The following is a 23088-nucleotide window of genomic DNA, read 5'->3' on the forward strand; positions in this document are numbered from 1 at the left end:
TATCGAAAAACTCCATTTTTTACTTGCAACACTTAGAGCTATAGTCTTCCCAGAATTGATGTTTGTGTAACACAGGAGTCAGTTTTTCCATGTGTGTATTAAATTAACCCTTAGCCATTTATTGAAAAGACTGTCCTTTCATTACTGTTTTTTTGTGCCCTCTTTGTCATGAATCATCAATGTTTGTATGGTATTTCTAGATTCTCTATTTTTTGTTCTCTTCCACTAGTCTTTATGGCAGTATAACGTTGTTGTTAATTATGGCAGTTTTATAAAATGTTTTGAGATACAGTAGAGTAAGTCTTCCCTCTTGATTTGATTATAAAGTCTTGGCTAGTTTTGGCCCCATGCTTCTTTTGCCTTGTATTTTCATTAAAATTGCTAGAAACAGCTTTTCAAATTTCTTCCCTCCCCCAAGTGTAGGGATTTTGATTGGGGATACAGTTGACTCTTGAACAATACAGGTTTGAACTGCACGGGTCCACTTATATGCACATTTTTTTTTCAATGAACAGTACTATAGGATCCACGTTTGGTTGAATCTGTGGTGTGGAACCGTGGATATGAAGGGCTGACTGTAAGGTTATATGCAAATTTTTGACTGTACAGGAGTCAGGGCCCCTAACCCCCATATTGTTCAAGGGTCAACTGTAGACTGCTTTGGAAAGAATTGACATGTTTACAACACTGGGTTTTCTAATCTAACAGTGTAGAATATTCTTTTATTTATTGTGCCTTCTCTAATTTATCTCATTATTTAGTTTTAGGTTTCTGTGTATTGGTCTTGTGCATTTTTTATTACATTTATTCTAGGTATTGACTTTTTTGATGCTTTTATAGTCTTTTTGAAAATAAATAGTATCTTAATGGATATTGCTGATTTGTTTAGTGCAGTTGAGTTTTGTATACTTCTTGGTATTCCCACCTTGCTGAACACTTGCTAAATATGTGTTCAACCACTTTGCTCAATTCTTTTTAATCCTAATGCATTATAATGTCAATTTATGCAATCATATCATCTGTAAATTCTACTTTTAATATTATTTTTCTAATTCTTATATCTTTTATTCTTTTTCTTTATTGCACTTGCTAAGACCACCAGTAAACTGCTAACTAAAAGTGGTGATAATGGGAATCATTGTCTAATTTCATAATTTATTAGCTTTTAATAATTTATGATTAAGTATGATGTTCACTGTAGTTTTTATATTGATAGTTTAAACAGATTAAGGATTTTCTTCTATTCCTAGTTTGCTAAGAGAGTCTGTTATTTTTTAATATGAATAAATGTTGAGTTTTATCAAATGCTTTTTTTCTATTAAGATGAGTATAAAATTTTTGTCCTTTATTCTGTTAATTTGGTAATTGCATTGATGGTTTTTCGTATTACCACCTTTGTATTCCTGGAATAAGCCCAAGTAACTTGTAATATATTATTATTCTTTTTATATATCCCTGTTTCTGTTTGCTGATATTTTACTTAGGATTTTTTGCATGTGTATTTGAGTGAGACTGGCCAGTAATTTTTCTTGTCAAGTTTTGATATAAAGGTTATGTTGGCCTCATTAAAATTTTGGGGGATTATTTCCTCATTTTCTGTTATTTAGAAGAGTTTATTTAAGATTGGTATTCTTTCTTTCTTAAATATTTGGTAGAATACATCTGAGCCTGGGGTTCCTTTGTAGGCAGTTTCAATTACTGATTTAATTTCTTTAATAACTATAATACTCGTCTGATTTTCCATTTCTCTTTTTATCAGTTTCTGAAAGTTTTTTTTGTTAATTTGAATATTTTATCTCATTTTTCAAATTTATTGGCATACAGTTGTTCAGAATATCTTTTTATGAGGTTTTAATGTCCATTTTTTTTTTTTTTTTAATTTTTATTTATTTATATTCATCTTTGGCTGTGTTGAGTCTTCGTTTCTGTGCGAGGGCTTTCTCTAGTTGCGGCAGGCGGGGGCCGCTCTTCATCGCGGTGCGCAGGCCTCTCACAGTCGCGGCCTCTCCTGCCGCGGAGCACAGGCTCCAGACGCGCAGGCTCAGCAGTCGTGGCTCACGGGCCCAGCCGCTCCGCGGCATGCGGGATCCCCCCAGACCAGGGCTCGAACCCGTGTCCCCTGCATTGGCAGGCAGACCCTCAACCGCTGCGCCACCAGGGAAGCCTTAATGTCCATTTTAATGTATTGTGATGTCTCTTTTCCATTCCAGATACTAGTTGTTTGTGTTGCCTCTATTTATTTCATGAATAGTCTTGTCCAGGGATTTATCAATATTTTCTTTGAAGAAAAGAACCAATTTTTAGCTTTTTTGGTCATCTCTATCATACTTTTTTTTCACTATCAGTAATTTCTTATCTTTATTTTTTCCTTCTGCTCTCTTTGGGTTTCATTTGCTGTTTTCTTTCTAACTTCTTATAACACCTAAATCTTTCACTTTTAGACTTTTTTTTCTCTGATGTATTCATTAATAAATCTCCCTCTAAACATGACTTTTAGCTGTATCCTGCAAGTTCTAATTTGTATGATTTTCATTATCATTCAGTTCAGCATATTTTCTCCAAGCTCTCTTTCTTCTTTGACTGATGAGTCATTTAGAAGTTTATTTTTTTATTTCTAGGGGAGTTCTTCTAGTTTTCTTTGTCACTGATTCCTAGCTTAATTCCACTGTGGTCAAAGAACATACTCTGATTTAAATTCTAAAAATATGTTATATATTAGCCAGCTCATGCTTAATTACTTTTTATAAATGTTAAATATGTACTTAAAAAGAATGTGCATTCTATAGTTGTTTGGTACAGCATCCTATGTATATTAAAGTTTGCTAATTTGAATGTGTTATATATACTTAATGATTACTTTGTTTTTATTCATTACTAATAGAGCTGTGTTAAAATCTCCCACTTTGATTATAGATTTGTTTATTTCTTCTTGTAGTTCTTACAACTTTTCATTACATATATTGAGGATATATTTTCATGTGTTCCATCTTTCTGGTTATTTGAAACTTTTATCATTATGCTGTTCTTATTACTTTCATATTAATATAGCTACATGAAAAAAATACAGCTGCATGAGTTCTATTTTGGTTAGAATTTGCACTGTATATCTTTTTCTGTTTTTTCTATGTTAAACCTTTCTGTATCCCTATATCGTAGTAGTTTCTTTGGTCTTCTTACTTCGGGTTTATTTTGTTCTTTTTCTTGTTTGAAGTAACAATTTAGATTGTCGATTTGAAATCTTTCCTCATTTTCAATGTAAGGATGTAGCACTATACACTATAATTTCCCTATCAGAACTACTTTAGCTGCATTCCATACATTTTGATATGTTGTATTTTCATTTTCATTCTGTCCAGTGTATTTTAAAAAAAATTTCCTCTGAGTCTTCATCTTTGACTCATGGATTATTTAGAAATATGTTACTTAATTTCCTGTTGTCTGTTACTAACTTTTTGTTTGATTCCAGTTTGGGACCAGTTGGGAAACATTCTGTATTATTTCAATTCTTTTAAATTTCTTGAGGTTTGTTTTATTGTCTGTCTTGGTGAATGTTCCATGAGTGCTTGAAAAAAGTATATATTTTGTGGCTTGTTGGGTGGAGTATTCTACACATGCAAATTAGATCATGCCGGTTGCTGGTGGTATTTAATTCCTCTATATTTTTTGTAACTTTCTATCTAGTAGTCTTACCAGATGTTATAGTGCTGAAATTGCCAACCATAGTTGTGGATTTGTCTGTTTCTCCTTTCAGCTTTGTCAGTCTTTGCTTCATGTATTTTGAAGTGGTGTTGTTTGATGTATACATATTTAGGATTGCTACATCTTCTTGATGAATTGATCTTTTTATCATTGTGTAATAACCTCCCTTGTTCCTAGTATCTTTTTTGCTCTTAAGTCTACTTTATCTGATGTGAACATAACCACTCTGCTTCTTTTTGGTTTGTTTAATGTTTACATACTCTTAGATTCAGCTTCACTATGTGTATGTGAAGTGAATTTCTTGTATTAGTGTACAGTTTACTTTTATGTCATGATTTTTATCTACTCTGCCAAGATTCCACTCATTTAATTTGTGTATTTATTAGACCATGTACATATAAAATAATTATTGATATGTAGAACTTGAATCAGCCATTTTGATACTTGTATTCTGTTTGTTTCCTTTGTTTCTCCTTCATTTATCTTTTCTTGGTTTCTTGTGGGTTACTTAAACATTTTTTTAAGATTCCATCTTGTTTTATTTATGCTGTTTTAGAGTATATTGTCTTGTATAGTTTTCTTAGTCATTACTTTAGATATCACAATTACATACATACCACAGTCTATTGATAATGGTGTCTTATCACTTTAAGTGAACTATTGTTGCCCTACTTCCATTTGTGTCCCTTCACCCTCCCCACTTTTAAAATATTATTGTCCCTAGTATTTCCTCTACCTGTACTAAGTACCACACAGGCATTACAAATTTTGCTTCAGCCGTCAGATACGATTTAAGAAGCTTATGCGGAGAAGGTTAATCTGTTATATTTATCCTTAATATTAGTCATTCTCTGTTCCTTCCATTTTGATGTTCCATTTCTTCTGTTATGTTCTTTCTGTTTAGAGAGCTTCCTCTAGTCATTCTTTAAGGGCTGGTCTGCTAGCAACAAAGTCTTGTAGTTTTCCTTTGATAACATCTTTATTTTTCCTTGATTTAGGAAGGAAAGTTCTGCTGGACACAGAATTTGAGGTTGACAGTTCTATTCTTTTAGCACTTTATCACTTCCTCTGGCACCATGGTTTTAGAAAAGAGACTTATTGTTCCCCTTTAGGTAATGTGTCATTTCTCTGAGGTTTTTGGGATTTTTGTCTTTAATTTTTAGCAGTTTCATTATGACGTGGTTTGGTGTGGGTTACTTTGGGTTTATTCTGTTTGAAGTTTGCACATCTTCTTAAACTTGTAGATTTATGTTGTTTATTAAATTTGAGAATTTTTACTCATTATCTCTTAGAATACCTTTAAGTCTACATTCTCTTTCTGAACTCTGATGATATGAATCTTAGATCTTCTGTTATAGTCCCACAGGTTCCTCAAGCTCTGTTCATTTTTTTTTTCAGTTTTCTTTTTATTGTTCCTATTGAGTAAATTCTCTTGATTTGTTCTCAAATCCAATCATTTTATCTTTGGTTATCGTTATTATTGTGCCCTTCCACTTCTTTGCTTGGGTTTTCTATTTTATCAGTTTTCAAGAGAATTTGTAATTACTTTTTGTAGCAGCTCTATGATGGCTGCTCTAAAATTTCTGTCAGATAATTTCAACATCTGAATCATCTCTGTGTTGTTGTCTGTTGGTATGGTAGTCTTTTCTCACTTAAGTTGTGATTTTCCTGGTCTTTGGTATGACCAGTGATTTTCAGTTGTGCCCTGGATATTTTGAATATTCTGTTAGGAGATTCATGACCTTTTAAAAACCTCAGTAGCAGGCAGCCAATTTAGGTTTAGCCTGTAGGTTCTGTTGTTCCTCCCAGGCTCAGCTGGCACCCTCTCTGTGGGGAGACCAGGCCCAGTGCTGCCAGCCACTGGGAGGTGTGGGAAATCAGAACTTTCCTTGCATGCCTCGCCACCCTGGGTCTATTCCTGGTGGCTTCAGGGCTGTCTCGCACTTAGTGTGGCATGTGTGGGAGATAAAAATGGGAGAATTGTTTTATCACATTATAGGTATGATGCTGAAAGACGTATTAAGATGTCAACTGCTGTTTCTTCTCTTCATAATGAGAATAGACTTATCTTCAATTTTGATCCAAATCCTGGTGCTGTGTCTAGGACCATATAGATTTATCTATTAAACAGTCTTTATCTGATTTGATAGTTGGCCCATATAACTCTGTATTCCTCTCCTTTGTCGTATCATTGGCTATGCAATTTTATCTTTGAAAAAAGTCAATTTTAAGTATGTGCCACACATGAATATATTATTCTCCTTGGAAGAAATACTTAAATTCCGGTTAAGACTAGATTTTCCTTTGACCACTACCTTTAATTCCACTCCCCTCCGTGTAAGTAAACACACTTGTAAGTTGGGTGTGTATCCTTGTAGACATGTCTATAGACATTACATATAAAAATTATACCAGTAGAAATTTTATGGTATTACTTTGCATGTGTGTTTTAAACTTTTTTCTAATAAAATCTATCCTATTGTTATAATGTATCTTATTATTTAATTAAAATGTATCTTGTATATTTTTCTACTTTTTTTCTCACTCAACAGTATTTCTTATATACCTTTCCACTTTAGCACACATATATCTTTTTTCTTTTAAACTGTAGCATAGACTTCTGTGAAATGGATAATAACCATTTACCATTGCTTTTGCTATTATAAACAGTGGCATAATGAATATATATTTGAATGCTGCTTTAAGCAGATAGGGCTGATCCCAAGAAATAGAATTGCTGGGTCACAGGGACATGAATGTTTTAAGTTTTAAAAGATGATGCCAGTTTGTCCTCCCAGATAGCTGTACCAGTTTGTATTCCCACCAGTTGTACATGCAAGTATCTGTTTCTTATCACCTTCACCAACCCTGGATATTAGTAAAGTTAAAAATTTTTTTTGTCAATCTGGATAAAGACATGCTATCTCATTTTTTAATGTTTCCCGGTTACTGGTGAGATAGAGTATCTTTTCCTATGTTTTTGTTCTCTGGTTGTTGTTGGGGAATATTATACGTTTTACTTACACTGATATATTGTGCTGTATCAGATAAGATATGGGAAGTGTCAGAATGTTGACATCACCTTACTTGTCTTATTTTGATATTTTTTGTGCTTTCTGAATTTTTAACTATTTGCTAATAAGGATCCCGGCAGCTAAAAAGTTCCTTGTTTACTCTTCATTATATTTATATAATGAACTTTCCATTTTTTGAGATAGTTGCCAAGATTCTGGCGTGGCACTCCTAGCAGGCATGATTATTTTCCAGGATTCAATGTGTTGAACCAGCTGGATGGTTTGTTTGTCATCTTATGATGACCTTCATATGGACTGTGCAAAATAACATTCATTTCACTTTGTGAAAAGCATGGCTGCTAAAACAGGCATCCTTTAGGTAGACTTCAGAACATCAAAATGATTAGTAAAGTGAAACTTTTTTAAAGGTCTTGGATACTGTGGTCAAAATATCTGTGGCTGGATGATGATGGAGTGTTTTTGTTTTAAAGGAATACATTTCTTATCCACTAATTCCCTGGGTAAATCTGCAACCTCTAATCAAATTGTTCTGTAACTGCAAATGTGTTTAAAAGGGAGAAGAAAAAGAGGAAGTTAAATCTTAACTTAGTAATTTTCTTTCATCTTATAGTTTGGTAACATTTAGTTCCATAGTATTGACAATCATATCTGAGCAATTAATGTTTAACCAGTGCCTTCTTTTTTTCTGTATAATGTAGCTCTAATCTCTTGCTTTGCATTGACATTATGAAAGAGAGAAAGAGTTAAAATTAGGAAATGAAAGCCCTGTTAGAAAATTCAGTAATTTTTATTATGCATGCATATTTGTTTTTTTCTATTTTAAAAATATTTGAATATTTTGTTCATCAGTGTGTTGAAACTTCACATAGCTTTGATTTTCCAGCTGGAAACAAGGCTGGGTCAACACAATTTACATGTGTAATTAAGACATAACATCTTACTTAAGTTTTTTTTTTTTCTTTTAACATCTTTATTGGCGTATAATTGCTGTACAATGTTGTGTTAGTTTCTGCTGTATAACAAAGTGAATCAGCTATATGTGTACATATATCCCCATGTCCCCTCCCTTTTGCGTCTCCCTCCCACTCTCCCTATCCCACCTCTCTAGGTGGTCACAAAGCACTGAGCTGATCTCCCTGTGCTATGCAGCTGCTTCCCACTAGCTATCTGTTTTACATTTGGTAGTGTATATATGTCAGTGCTACTCTATCATTTCGTCCCAGCTTTACCCTTCCCCCTCCCCGTGTCCTCAAGTGCATTCTCTGTGTCTGCGTCTTTATTCCTGTCCTGCCTTTAGACACTATAAAACTCTTAGAGGAAAACATAGGCAGAACACTCTGTGACATAAATCACAGCAAGATCCTTTTTGACCCACCTCTTAGAGAAATGGAAATAAAAATAAAAATAAACAAATGGGACCTAATGAAACTTAAAAGCTTTTGCATAGCAAAGGAAACCATAAACAAGACGAAAAGATAACCCTGAGAATGGGAGAAAATATTTGCAAACAAGCAAGTGACAAAGGATTAATCTCCAAAATATAGAAGCAGCTCATGCAGCTCAATATCAAAAAAACAAACAACCCAATCCAAAAATGAGCAGAAGACCTAAATAGACATTTCTCCAAAGAAGATACACAGATTGCCAACAAACACATGAAAGAATGCTCAACATCACTAATCATTAGAGAAATGCAAATCAAAACTACAGTGGGGCATTATAGCTGAAGAGAAAACAGAAGCTGATTTGACATTATAAAGCAAATGATACTGATTTTAGAAAGATATGAAAATATGTTTAAAAGAATATACATTTTTTCCAGTTCATCCAGAGCAGCTTCCTCCGAGGCCATGGATTACATTAAAAGAACGAGACCAAATTCTGCCATCAGGTAAATAGTTTTTCTTATTCTTCCTTGACTTTTCTCAGATATACTTGAAATGCCATTTGGACTTTGTGATAAAATTGGCAGGCCTTCATTTTACCTCCCCTAAGTAGATGCGTTTAAAAATACTGATCAATAGACTTAAAAGTCTACTCTAAGGCTTATGTACAGGAATCTCATACCTTTCACAATGATGCAGCTCTTGGTTTTAAAATTATTTCTTGTAATAGAGCTTTCCAAATGGCATCTTCACATAGGGTTTGGTGATTTAAGAAAAATGAGTAGTAATGAATTTTCTTCTGAAGAATTTTGAACTACTTAGATACTTTATCTTTCTTGAGTGGGTAGGCTGATAACGCTTGTAGAAGGATAATTTAGACTGAGTCAAATTTACTATATTGGAAACAAAATATGATACCAGGCCAAGGGTATAGAAATGATATAGAGTGAAGATTTGAGCAGTTTAATTATATGATTTAGCATTTCTAGAACTGCAGTAATGTAGGAAATATAAACCTTTATCTTTTGGTGCAGACCAATGATGATTTGACATTTATAGGGCTTCTTACTGCTTATTAGACATTTTATGATTGGGAATTCTGCTTAAAATAAGTTGTTATGAATTAATATTCCTCTTAATCACAAGTGATAGTTTTCATGATACCTAATTTTGTTTTAAAAATGAAAATTTTACTGTTTTAATATGAAGGTAAACCAATCACTGAATACCGATACTTAATTTTTAAAGGGTAAACCACAGAATTTATTATGTACTTTTACAACAATATAAAGCCCGTCTTATTTTTTTTTTTTAGTTTAAGGTAAGAAGTGGAAGGATTCAGAAAAAATCATTTGCTTAGGTATCGGGCGATGTGGGAAGTGTAATGTGTTCATGGTTCTATTTATATTTTAACAACACTGAGAAATATTATCATATCAGTACATTTCTGTATCTTCTAGAGGTAATAATTTTAAAACCACCACACTCTGGAGCCATAGTATCAGACTGTTCTAAGAGGTACTGTATCAGTGTTATCAAGAATAACACTTCTGTTATCAGGATTCACCTTGATGGTCTGAGTAAAACGAATACCTCAGTTTTTCTACAAAGCCTTAAGTTAGGCAGATTTATTTTATGTTTAGCCTTCCTTAATGTGTAATTAATTGTTCCCTTTCTGGTATTAAAATGATATTAAAAACACCATTTTCTAGTTCTTCAAAGTAATCCCTTTCTGAGCACGAGTTAACATAATCTTGAAGAGGATCTTTCCTAATATCACATACCTTCATTTCCATTAAGAAGAGGAACAACAGAAACAAGTTTTTATTAGTTGTTGAAGTCTCAAGTAATGTGTTCTTGGGTTTTCCTTATTGAAAAACCACTATGGATTTTTCTTGGGGTGTCTGACTTCCGTGAGTAGAATCAGTGCTACAAAAAAAAAAAAGGATATTAAAAATGCCTTTTACTTCTGATGCATAGGGAGATGTGTATAATAACTAACAATGGTTATGGGTGATTTATAGCCACAAAACTATAATGGTGATTAAACTATGTAAGAATTAATCCCAGGTAGTGAAAAGAGGTACCAGTATACAAAATGGCCACCAGTCAGATTTCCAGGGGACCGTTGAACTAAGTTTCTCTTAATACCTTTCCCATCATCTGACTTTGAATCAACTTCAATCAAGTGTTACTTCATTCTTGGATTCCTCACCTTTTATTAAGTACTTGATTCTCAACTGTGTCTGCCCATTATAATCACCTGGGATGCTTTTTAAAAATATTAATACCCAAATCCTAATATACTAACTTAATTAGTCTGGAGTAGGGTGCTGAGTATCAGCATTTTTTTAAAAAAGTTCTACAAACTGATTCTAATGGACAGCCAGGATAGAGAATTAATGATAAAAATCAGGGCTTTTCAAACTGGTGTGCATGTGCATATGAATCACCTGGGGATTTTGTTAAATTGCAGGTTCCAATTCATTAAGTCTTTGTGAAGCCAGAAATTCTTCAGTACTGAGTTCCTAGGTGATAACTGATGCTGCTGGTACTTAGAGCACATTTTTGAGTAGCAGGGATACAAGCTGCATTTTCCTATTAGTTTGCTTGTAGTCCTTTTATAGGCATTTTAAAATGAGAATTTAGTTTTAGAAATGAACATTTGATTTGGTAAAAAAGGATTCTCTTACGACTGAACTTTGTTAGTCCATATTCTTCTGGCTCAGAGCAGTGAGAGCAGTAAGAGGCCCAAAAAAGTATTAAGTATGGATATTTTGTTAATGCAAGTTAATGAAATTAGAGCCTTTTAACGAGAAAGAAATTAAAATTTACTTTTATTCCATTTATAGAGAAAAGTTTTGCTCAGTAAATTATGTGCAAAAAGTATTCTGATTTAAAAGTTGAGTTTTTATTTATTAAAATATTCTAAAAAATCACAAATATGAAGTATTAGTCTAATTCTGGTAAAAGAACTTTGGTGTGATGGATTCCAGTGAAGTTTTGTAGGTATAGTTTAACGGAATCTTGCCCAAGGCATTTCACGATGAAGATATTTGGGGTATGTTTGTGTGGCATGTGTGCTTGTGTAGGTGTATATGTGATATTGCTTTAGAAAACATTGCCTAATTTTCTCCCTTTTGTCTGTTGTTTTTTTCCTCCCACTTCTTAGCATCATTCACGGTTATGTGTTACAATGTGTTATGTGATAAATACGCCACCCGGCAGCTATATGGCTATTGCCCATCCTGGGCATTAAACTGGGAATACAGGAAAAAGGGAATTATGGAAGAAATTGTTAACTGTGACGCAGATATCATTAGTCTTCAGGTAACACTATAGAAATTAAATTGTCTTTAACTTAAAGGTGAACTTAAAAATTATAGAAGACCTTACTTTTGGGAGAGTTCCTGTGTTCGAAGGAAAACCCAAAGCAATTATTTTCTTTCCTCTTAAAAAAAAAAGGACAATTTTAATAAGCACTTCAGATATTTCTACAGTGAAACTGTTTTGCTAAGTATAGCCACCAACTTATATACTCATTTACTATTTTCTTACATGAAAGTAATCTCACCACACTATTCATGTTAATTCATTTTATGAACAAATCGTTGGTATTGCCGAAAGAGAAAACTGCAGAATATTGCATCTCTAAGGTTTATAAATTTAACTTATAATGGGTTCTGTAAAACAGAATTACTTGCCCACCGTTGTTCTTTAATGATAAACATTTGTTTTTTGATGTGGGCCATTTTTAAAGTCTTTATTGAATTTGTTACAATGTTGCTTCTGTTTTGGTGTTTTTGGCCACGAGGCATGCGGGATCTTAGTTCCCTGAATAGGGATCCCACCCAGGGATTGCACCCGCACCCCCTGCATTGGAAGGTGAAGTTTTAACCACTGGACCACCAGGGAAGTCCCAGTGATAAGCATTTTAAACATTTAAAAATATTGCGCTATAAATCATGCATTTTTGCCTTATTTTAAAAGCAACCTCAGAAATCTAGATACTTTATAATGAATTTAACTGACAAAGTACCTTTCCATTGAAATATTTGTCTTATTGCTTCTTTTCAACACTCACCTAATGAATGGCCAAGAAGGTTTATGTGTAGTTTTTAGTACTTTTTCCTTAGCAACTTTCAAAGCATATTAAATGCTTAAAGGTATTTAAAAATTTTAAGTGTTATAATGTCATACCTCCTTTTCAGCATAGCTTAAGAAAGCTATTACTTTTTATAATAATTTTTTTGTACTAGAGCAGCTTATTTATATTTGTGTTATTATCCATGGTTCATTTGACTTCCTAGGAAATAACAAGAAGTCTTCAGAAATTAAATTTTGTTTTAAACACTGACAACTGACACAAAATTGGGGGGAGGAGGAGGCAAATAAACATAGGCTTGTTGTAGTTACTTAATTGTCCTCCTTTTGATTCAGAAGTAAAGTGTAGTATGAAGTATAAAAGCATCATATGGGGCTTCCCTAGTGGCGCAGTGGTTGAGAATCTGCCTGCCAATGCAGGGGACATGGGTTCGAGCCCTGGTCTGGGAAGATCCCACATGCCGCGGAGCCTGTGCTCCGCAACAAGAGAGGCCGCGATAATGAGAGGCCTGCGCACCGCGATGAAGAGTGGCCCCCACTTGCCACAACTAGAGAAAGCCCTCGCACAGAAACAAAGACCCAACTCAGCCATAAATAAATAAATAAATAAATAAATAAATAAAGATAGAAAATGGACCACAAAGCCCAAAATATAAAAAAAAGCATCATAATTTTAAAAATATGTTCTTATTATAGTAAGAACATATTTAAAGTAATATTATATTATAAAGTGTTCATTCTAGAGAAGTTGGAAATTTTGAAAAAATATAAAGAATAATGGAGGAAAACACCTAATCCCATATCCAAAATATAGTTGCTGGGTTAAAACTTCTGAAGTATTTCTTGTACACTCTTAAAAAAATTCACTTGCCTATTTATTTACAGATATGTACAGATATGTTTTCAAAATAGAGATCACACCATTGATGTATTTTGTTTCTTGTTTATTGCACTTAATACACTTTCCATGTTACTAAAATTCCTCAAAGCCAATTATATGAATATATATTAATTGATTTAGCATTTTCCCTACTGTTGGACATTCAGGCTATTTATATTTTCACTGTTACAAAATCATGTTGTTATGAGCATTAGCATACATAAATCATTATCTTCACACTTGATTATTTCATTTGGAAAGATTTGTTAAAAATATGTTATGGGTCTAACTTAATAATTACTACTTTAACACAGACCATTGGATTATTGGTATTCAGGTACCTAAAAATTCCTTAAGTAGAATTTTTTGTTGGTAGATCTTAAGCTTCTCACTCTTGAGTATCATTTCTTTCCACCACAGTTGAGAAATTTGAAATAATTTTTAAAATTACCTCTTTATAATATAAAATTTGCTATTCCATACCACCTAATCTATAATATGACCAACTTTCATTGTTCATTTACCAGTTGAGGAAGTGAAGTATAGTGGAATGAATTCTAAATTGGGAGTCAAGAGACTTGGGACCAATTACCTGTGTGAGCATGAGAAAATCACGTTACTTACTGGTTCTCTTAGGTTTTAAAAAGCTGCCATTGTCAAATGGTGGCTGCCAGCAATAAGGTAAGGTACTTAGATAATATTTTTTAAGTGAAGTATTTTAACTTGGTCACACCTTACTCACAATGCTGCACGTTTTTATATCTTAGTTTTCCTCTGTCATGTCAATGATAATGTTTCTTTCGTCTCAGGAAGTGGAAACAGAGCAATACTTCACTCTCTTTCTGCCAGCATTGAAGGAGCGTGGATATGATGGATTTTTTTCTCCAAAGTCACGTGCCAAAATCATGTCTGAGCAGGAGAGAAAGCATGTGGATGGTTGTGCAATATTCTTCAAAACAGAAAAGTGAGTTAAGGAAATGAAGCATAATAGTGTACTTATTTCTTTAATTACCACACATTTGAAATTGTCTTTGGTTTGACCCTGAAATAGACAGGTAATATAAAAGTTTAAAACTGCTGGTAATGTTTTATTTCTTAGGCAATGTTTTTATTGATACAGGCCTATTTATTACCAGCATGGCATGTTATTTTAAGTAAATGAATTAAGTGAATTTGAAAGCTATTTGAGCCCCTTCTTCTCACTTATTTGTACCTACTTTCATATCTTTTCTGTGACTTTTTAATAGAGATTTTTCATTTGTTTAATAATTAGTACACAGCCCTGAAGTATTTGAGGTCAGGATATGCTAAATTCTTCTAGTGGGTTGGTGATTTTTTTTTTTTTTTTTTTTTTTTTTTTTTTACAAATTTTAGGATAACAATAGCTATTACTTTCATAGTGTTTACATGTCAGCCGTTTTATTTACACTGATTCGCATTGGAAATAAGAATGTTTACTGTATTATTCTTTATGCTTTTTTTGCCAAATTACATTAAAAATATTAAAGGGTATATACTTGAATGATACTGTATTTCTATATATATTTTCATGAAGTAAAATATTAGTTTTTGTGTAAAAAAGAAAGTAGATTTTTTTTTTGCTAGTTGACCTTTTTCAGAATCATTCATTTTATGAACTTTTCATCTTTTTAAATTAACATTCTATATGTTTATTTAGTCATTCATTCACTAAATGTTTACTGAGCATTTGCTTTGTGACAAGTGCTGTGCTAGTCACAATAGACTCAAAGACATATAGTTTCTATCCCACTCAGAGCTCTAGTAGGAAAATCACAATCTAATATGGTATATATGAGACGGAGATATGCAAGGATAGATAAGGGAGGACACGCACAGAGCTTATGGAGCTAGGGAGTTAAAGGATTGACTGAGACAGGACAGTGGAAAGCAGTCATGACCTGAAATGGAAAACATGACCTTTGTTTTTTCAGGGCTGTAATATAGTTGATGAAAATACAGTCAAAGATAAAAAGATGATGACTGCTTATTAAAATACATGAACAATCTTGTAGAGACCTCTGTGCTTTAGTATTCTTGAGTTTAAAATGGAAAAGAGTATCTGTTCAGAGTTAGCGACAAGAATTAAAGGAGATAACAAATGGATAGGTACTTCGTAAATCATTAAATGTCCTGGAAATATTTTTATTATTGTCATATTTCTCTGTTTCTGTAATCCTTTGCAATATTAGTATTTCTCTCTTACTGGGTTTATGATGTTGTGTGCATTGGATTTAGGAACTGCATTTCCTACTTGAGGGTGCAGAGCTGTAACACACTTAGAAGGCTATCTCTCCCTTTTTTTTTTTTTTTTTTTGGTTTGGAATTGTGAAGAGTTTATTATGTGACTCTTTCATTCTTTTATGTATCTATTTATTTATATTTATTTTTATTGAAGTATAGTTGATTTACAATAAAGTGAGTCAGCTATACATACATTCTTTTTTATATTCTTTTTCATTATGGTTTATCATAGGGTATTGAATATAGTTCTCTGTGCTGTACAGTAGGACCTTGTTTATCCATTCTATATATATAACAGTTTGCATCTACTAACTCCAAACTCCAAATCCATCTCTCTGCCACTGCCCCTCCCCCTTTCCATTCCCCCTGGGCAACCACAAGTCTGTTCTCTATGTCTGTAAGTCTATTTCTGTTCTTAGATAGGTTCATTTGTGTCATATTTTAGATTCCACATATAAGTGATATCATATGGTATTTGTCTTTCTCTTTTTGACTTACTTCACTTAGTATGGTAATCTTTAAGTCCATCCATGTTGCTGCAAATGGCATTATTTCATAGAAGGCTATCTCTTGAATGCTGGCTGAGTGACTAGATGGTTAGAGGCAGATTCCTTTGGTTATCATCCTGAGGAAAAGAGAGAAGTGTATTTTTGCCTCATAAAGGCTGCCAGTTTTACAGTGGAAAATTTGAAGGAACCTCCAATAGAAGACTGAAATATATGGATTCTCATAGAGATTGTATCCTGTAGTTAATAACTTAGGTTTGATACATTAGATAGGGAATCATCTACTAAATGCCTGTGACTATTTTCCTATATTTTCCTGTTTGGTGCCTATTATAACAAATCATTTCAATGTTTTTATTGATACAGGCCTATTTATTACCAACCTGGCATGTTATTTTAAGTAAATGAATTAAGTGAATTTGAAAGCTATTTGAGCCCCTTCTTTTCACTTATTTGTACCTACTTTCATATCTTTTCTGTGACTTTTTAATAGAGATTTTTCATTTGTTTAATAATTAGTACACAGCCCTGAAGTATTTGAGGTCAGGATATGCTAAATTCTTCTAGTGGGTTAGTGATTTTTTTTTTTTTTTTTTACAAATTTTAGAATAACAATAGCTATTACTTTCATAGTGTTTACATGTCGGCCATTTTCTTTTATTTATACTGATTATCTTATTTAATTTTTAAAGCAATCCTCAGAGGTAGGAATAGAGCTATTTCCTCATTTTTATAGATGAGGAAACCAAGACATAGAGATTATCTGACTTCACAGTCAATGCTTTTAACCACTGTACTAAACTGTGTCTTTAGATTTCTTTTTTTTAAAAATATTTATTGCTTTTTTTAATTGAAGTATAGTTGATTTACAATGTTGTGTTAGTTTCAGGTGTGCAGCAAAATGATTCCGTTTTACATATATATATTTTTTTCCAGATTCTTATATAGGTTATTACAAAATATTGAGTATAGCTCCCTGTGCTATATAGTATGTCCTTGTTTATCTTTAGACTTATTGTTTCAGCTTCCAATATCACTTGTACCTCTTAAAAGGTTACCTCATTTGGGAAATACTGCCTTGAATTTGATATTTGTTACCAGTATTCACGCACAAATTTCCTTGAAGCACCATAATTAAAAAAAGAATTACTGATAATATTGAGACGTGTAATATCAATCTGTTTTTCCATTTGCCATTGTTTCTTTCTGAAAGATGATAATACATAAAATTTTTTTCATTCCCTTCACAGTTTTGAGAGGAAAGTCTAAACTGCCTTGATAATTTACTAGAGGTAATTAAGATTTTGAACTAATAATTGTCTAGGAAACTTTAAACAACCAAATATTTGAAAATTGATACTTGAATTATTAAAAATGCTGTAAATTAGTTAAGAGATAAATACATAGGAAATACTTAGATGCATCATTTGCATTTCTTTCCTTCTTCGACTTTTTGCCTAAATAGTAACATGGATCCAGCAACAGATGAAGACCTTGAGTGTGATATGTTGTTAAATTTCACCTGTTTTGAACAGTGCCAGATAACTTGCTGATGTCATGTTATCTATCCAATGCCAAACTATTTGGAATTTAACACAAAGTATACTATGCTGCATTTCTTCTACTCCTTCTTCAGATTGGAGAAATGATGCAGTGCAAAGAAAAGACTGTTTTGAAGCCGGGTGATTCTCCTGCTTATGTAGCTGTATAATCTTGAATGAGTCACTTACCCTTTCTGGCCTTATTTTCTCATTTGTACATATTTGTGTATTACCTTGTAAGAGAATTTATATGATTTACAAAACTAACAGTTAAAAGATAGCTGTAGAAGAGTGCTTCAATTCTCTGTACTCATTCTCAGGGTCTTAATCTTCTAAAACCAGAGTGTCAGATAATTTCTCATCTTCATTGATGACATTTTTTTCCCTTCATGGAAAACAGTGGTACAGAATGGGTAACAATAAATGGAAACTACAATAATCACTATTTTTAGCAAAATATTATAATAAAAATCTCTTATCCATCATGATGGAAGGATAGTATATTGTTTAGTAATGGCTGGACACAGACCATTATTCAGAGAATTAGAATACATTATATTTTATATTGTGTACATTATACTTTATATTGTATTCATTCTGGTTTAATCTTTGGGGATTCAGAAGGCACTTCAAGATTTGGTAGCACCTTTTGGTTATTATGAACATCTTTTTTTGGGTAATTAGATACCAGAAAATAGAAATTTTGGTTGATAAGATGCCAGAAATCACCTTTATCTTTGTCCTTTATCTTAATAGGTGTTTTCTTCAGTCCAAAATATTTTATAAAACAGACATATACATATAGGCCTGTATTTTGTGTGTGTGTGTAAGAAGAGACTGTTATTATAGATAAGTTTTTTAGAGTCAGAAAGTTTCTCTTTCCCATGTTTTGTCCTATAGACTAAACAGTTAGTAGAAATGGAATCTTGGAGCCCGATACACAAATTGAAGAAATCCAAAATGTTGAAAAATGGAGCTGAAACCAGATCTAGATACTAGACTTACTTGCTTTTCCTGAGGTTAGCAATTCTGATCTGATCGTGCTTTGTTTCAAATCAGTGAGAAAGGGAAAGATGAAAACAGCAGTTTTAGAACAGTGTGACCATTACACTGTGAAGAGGCAGTCTCTTCCAATAGGTCTGGGAACTAGGTTGTCATGGTGCTTAGTCCTTACTGTATTGCCTCTGCTGTCTGTCTCAGAGGTACCAGGTAAGGCCAAGTCCTTGTTTTTCCTTCTGTATTACGACAGGTGGTTTTGTGGTTGAGAAGAGGTCATTCAGAGGTTATAGTGTTGTCCCAAAATGACCTATTGTGATAATCCTGTCTTAATAGTTTCTCAGTTACTAATTTTGTCTGTCATAGGTGGTGGTTGTGTTTAGAATTTTAAAATCTGAGATTGTGGTTTCTGGTTTCCAGTGTTAGCTTTCCCATTAATTTAATCTGAAACATAAAATTATTGCTTTATGCCAGTTTCCTTTACCTTTCCAGTATGGATAATAATAACTGTTCTGCCTAACTTCAGAGGTTTCGTATGGGGCTAAAATGATCAAGAATGTGAAAGTGCTTTTAGTGGTTAAAAGTGTTGTACAAATATAGGTAGGATGGTGAATATCCACTTTTCTTCCCTATTTATCTCACTCTCTAAGCTTACCTTTTCTAGCAGATTGTTTTCTGGCACTCCCATGATTACTTGAAAGGACCTAAGAACACATTTTACAGCATCTTATACTGAATATACAATAAAAAACTTCTCTTTGGTTTAGGTTTAAGAGTGAGTTTAATGTGATCAGAAAGGGTCATAGTTAACAGAAAGTAGAAGCAGAGTGAAGGTTATTTGGTTGTAGGTAGGAGAGGAGAAAGTAAGAAATAGTATTGTTCTAAAGTAGTATGGATAGAATATGGATAACTATTTCTTACTATTTTATAGATGTATTATAAATATAGTATAAAATAAACACAAACACAAGATAAGTTATAGGAGATTATAACTCCCTATACTGGTGCTGGAAATCTCATTTTGTAAAAGCAGAGTCCCTGAAAAGTTCTTATGGTTCAAGAAGTGTATCTATGCTCTTATTTAATTCTCACTGGAAAGAAGGAATTTTCTTTTCCTTAGTTCTCAACTATCTCTTTGATTCTTCAACTACTGGTGAAGCTGAAATAATAAAATTGAGCATATAACCCTGACCCTTTTAGTATCTCTAAGCCCCAAGGAGGGAGGTGTAAGTTATAATGACATGTACTCTATTTAGGAAAACTGGTGTTATTTTTCTGAACTTTTTGAAACCAAAGACATTAAAAAGCAGATACCTCAAGAAGATTGGGAAGTTTCAAAAGTCAAAACTAAGGCAATACAATTATAAAGTATACTAACAATGAGGAAGAAAGTTGGAGGGGTAGTTGGAGGCATCGAATGAACCGGGTAATTGTTCAGGATTAGTTTTAAAAGGAGTGTTTTTTGTTTTGGGGTTTTTTTTTTTCTTTTTGATTAAAAAAGTCAATAACCAAGTATGTGTTAAAGAAAGAGTTTATGAACCTATGTTCTTTGCCATGAAAATTAAGAAAAAGGGAAAATTGGGTGAAAGTGTTAAGGCAACGAGGAGGATATTTTAAATAACGTATGCACTGTAAAGGGGTATATGTTTGTGGATTGTGCCATCACTAATTGACGATCAAGAAAAAAACAGAGGTATGCAACTTCTATTTTGCTTTCATGGTCTCTGTTGAGGAGAATTATTTTCAAAGTGGAAAGACTAAGACCAGGTAAGGAGGAGATTGGCAAACCAAGAAGAGGAGATTGGTAAGCCAAGAGAGTCACTAAAGTGCCTTAACTAGTTAGGTTTCCATATCAATATAATTATATCCCATGTCCCCATAGTATTAAAATATCTTGCCAGAGTATGATTAGAGGAGTATTGGGTTGGCCACAAAGTTCGTTCGGGTTTTTTCCATAAGATGTTACAGAAAAACTCGAACGGACTGTGTGGCCAGCTCAATAGATGGCATGAATATTGGTGTATAGGAAAAGTCCTAATATATTGGGGACAAATAAACCACCTCATTTTCCAAAAAATTTGCGAGCCTCAGTTTTCCTCATCTTTGTAATGGTAATAGTAATACTGTGTTGCAATTTGAGTTCTCCAGAAAGAAGACTCCAAGTTACTTTGGTGTTTAGGAGTTTATTAGGGATCAACAACTGTGGAAAGGAAGGGGAAAAAGCAGAAATGAGCATAGAGAGTAGAGCTGTGCTGCAGACCTGGACAGCCTCAGCTGACCCCACCCTGTAGCTTTAGAGCTGAAATGGCCTGTGAGAGTTAACCCAGGAGGGACCAAAATCCCCAGACCTTTATCTTTTGCTTTTGATCTGTAATTGGATATGTGCCACTCCCAGAAGTACTTGATCTTGGTGGGGCAGCTCTCTGCAACTGGAGCAATTCCTGAAGGATTGATGAGGAATCTGGGCAGCATCTCTTCATGTCCACCCCTTTGCAAAGTTTTAACAAATTTTAGGACTAATATGTATGAAGTACCTGTCACAGGTCTTGATACAAAGTAGATCCTCAATAACGGACCCCTTATTTTTATTTTTATTATTATTTGTACTGTCCTATTGAGAATTTTGATTGTTTAAGAGAAGATATATATATACATATAAGATTTATAAAAACTGAAAAGCTGGCAGGGATATTTAATCTTTTGGAAAAACAGAATGTAGTTTCCAAGTACCCTTAATATCTGAATGGGTGAACTAATGCGCAGAAGCTCACGAAATGATACTCAACAGAAATAAAGTCTGCTACTCTTAGATTGTTAAAGGGAAAGAAAGAGGAAGAGGTAAAATTATTTGAGAGCACAGAAGAATATTTACACTGAAAAAAGTTCATTACTAAACTAAATGTTAATTACTATAACTAACGGCATTAGTTATAATAGCTCATATCAGAAGTAAATGTCCAACACAGAATAGTTCAATTATGGTGAATCTGTATAGTGGACTATAATGCAATCATAAAAATTGATTTTTGAAACATATAGTATTTTATAGGGAAATGTCCGTGGTAGAATGTTCATTAATATAGACCTAGAGTATTATTCTAATTGTATAAAAAATGTTTGTGTGCACGTGCATGGAGAAAAGTCTGGGGAAATATATTGACTTGTTGATGGGGGTGTTAGATTGCAAGTGACTTGAAGTTTTCTTTATGTTTTTAACTCATTTCCAAATGTCTATAATAAACATATGTAACTTAATAAAATCATTTTTTCACTTCTTTGTTTTTAAGCATCTATAAATGCAGAACTGAAGAGACCTGGTTTAAGAGCTAAAAGGACCAAAAAGTTTTAGATATATATTAGTACTTATTTGGCTTATAAATAATATGGCTGTCCCCAAGTGCAATTTCAGTCTTTATTAACAAAAATACAGTCCAAAATGAGGAAGGCAGTAGTTCATTTTTGCCCAGTTCTAGGTACTGCACCTTTGGGCGAACTTGAGTTTTTCAAATGAACAACTGTTTTACACCATATATCATATAAAGAATTGATGATTTCTTTTCTGGGGAAGACTTGGGGATGATGTTTAAAGTAGTGTCAAATGGAAAAAAAATTCTATATTCCTGTAAAGAAATGACATAGATCTAGTTTTGATGGAAGAAAGATACAGGGAAACAAATTTTAGTTAGGGAAGACAGTTCTAATAATTAGATATTCTCTAATAATTAGACAATTCTAATAATTAGATATATTAGTTCTAATAGTTAGATATTAGATATGGGGGGGAGAGAATATCTAATTATTAGAACCCCTACCAAATAATAACCTGACTTTGGTAGAAGAACAATATTCCAATATTAAAAATATAACTATTAAGTAGGATTTTCAAACTTTCCTACAGAACCTTAGGTTCCTATAAATAAGCCTTAAGAGTTAATATTTACAAGATATTTCAAAAATTAAATACAAATAATTAAACTGTAATTTAAAAATAACATGTTCACTCAGATGTTTCAAATATCAAATTTTAACACTTTGGAAATTGATAACATGTTCCTGATACGCTGCTTAGTTGACTTGTTGCAGACCTCTGAATTGAGTTTTTGCCTGCTTGCTTTTTCTGAGTTCAAAGTCAGTTATTTACCACTTGTATCTGTGTGTCTGTGTGAATCAGGATTTTTATTATTAATACTGTGTAACCAAAACAGAATAGAGAAATAAACTGGGTACTGAGACTGATATGACTATAATTATCATCTATACCCTCTGATTTCAAATTTTTATAATCAAAACAGATTCATCATTTTCAGTGATTGATTTATTTAAATGTAATACTGCTTTTATCTGTTTTATATATAAGAAACTTACCAGAAATTGTTTGAAAAAGGTATTCCACTGCTTAAAGACATTTTTAAAAGTCTGATATGGAGGATGATCAATTGTATCTGTAGAACTTATTTTGAATCTGCCTACTTCTCTTTATTTCTCTTGCCTTAGTCTAAGCCACCATCATCTGTCATCCAAACAACCTCAGAAACTTTCTAATTGTTCTCATAATTCCTGAACTTTGGCTCCTGTAATTTATTCTCTACAATGCAGCTGCAATGATCTTAAAAAATATAAATCAAATAATAACATATCCTTGCTTAGAACCTATTCAGTCTTCTTCCTCTTAATCTCCAA

The 23088-nt window shown here is 33.0% G+C and overlaps 1 protein-coding gene across 9 annotated transcripts in view; it reads left to right on the plus strand.

Annotated features, from left to right (window-relative positions):
* The window catches only part of CNOT6L (CCR4-NOT transcription complex subunit 6 like), a 363313-nt gene that overhangs the window by 72148 nt on the left and 268077 nt on the right, over nt 1-23088 (plus strand). For all 9 annotated transcript variants that reach the window (XR_009503290.1, XR_009503291.1, XR_009503292.1 and 6 more), the window contains exons 6-8: nt 8557-8625; nt 11292-11449; nt 13913-14067. Coding sequence is in view for 6 of the 9 variants with exons in the window: in XM_059922801.1 (XP_059778784.1) it covers nt 8557-8625; nt 11292-11449; nt 13913-14067 (382 nt within the window). In the remaining 3 variants the exon portion in view is untranslated. The remainder of the gene's footprint in view (nt 1-8556; nt 8626-11291; nt 11450-13912; nt 14068-23088) is intronic.

Source organism: Balaenoptera ricei, chromosome 5, assembly GCF_028023285.1.
Source record: "Balaenoptera ricei isolate mBalRic1 chromosome 5, mBalRic1.hap2, whole genome shotgun sequence".
NCBI classification, from domain to species: domain Eukaryota; kingdom Metazoa; phylum Chordata; class Mammalia; order Artiodactyla; family Balaenopteridae; genus Balaenoptera; species Balaenoptera ricei.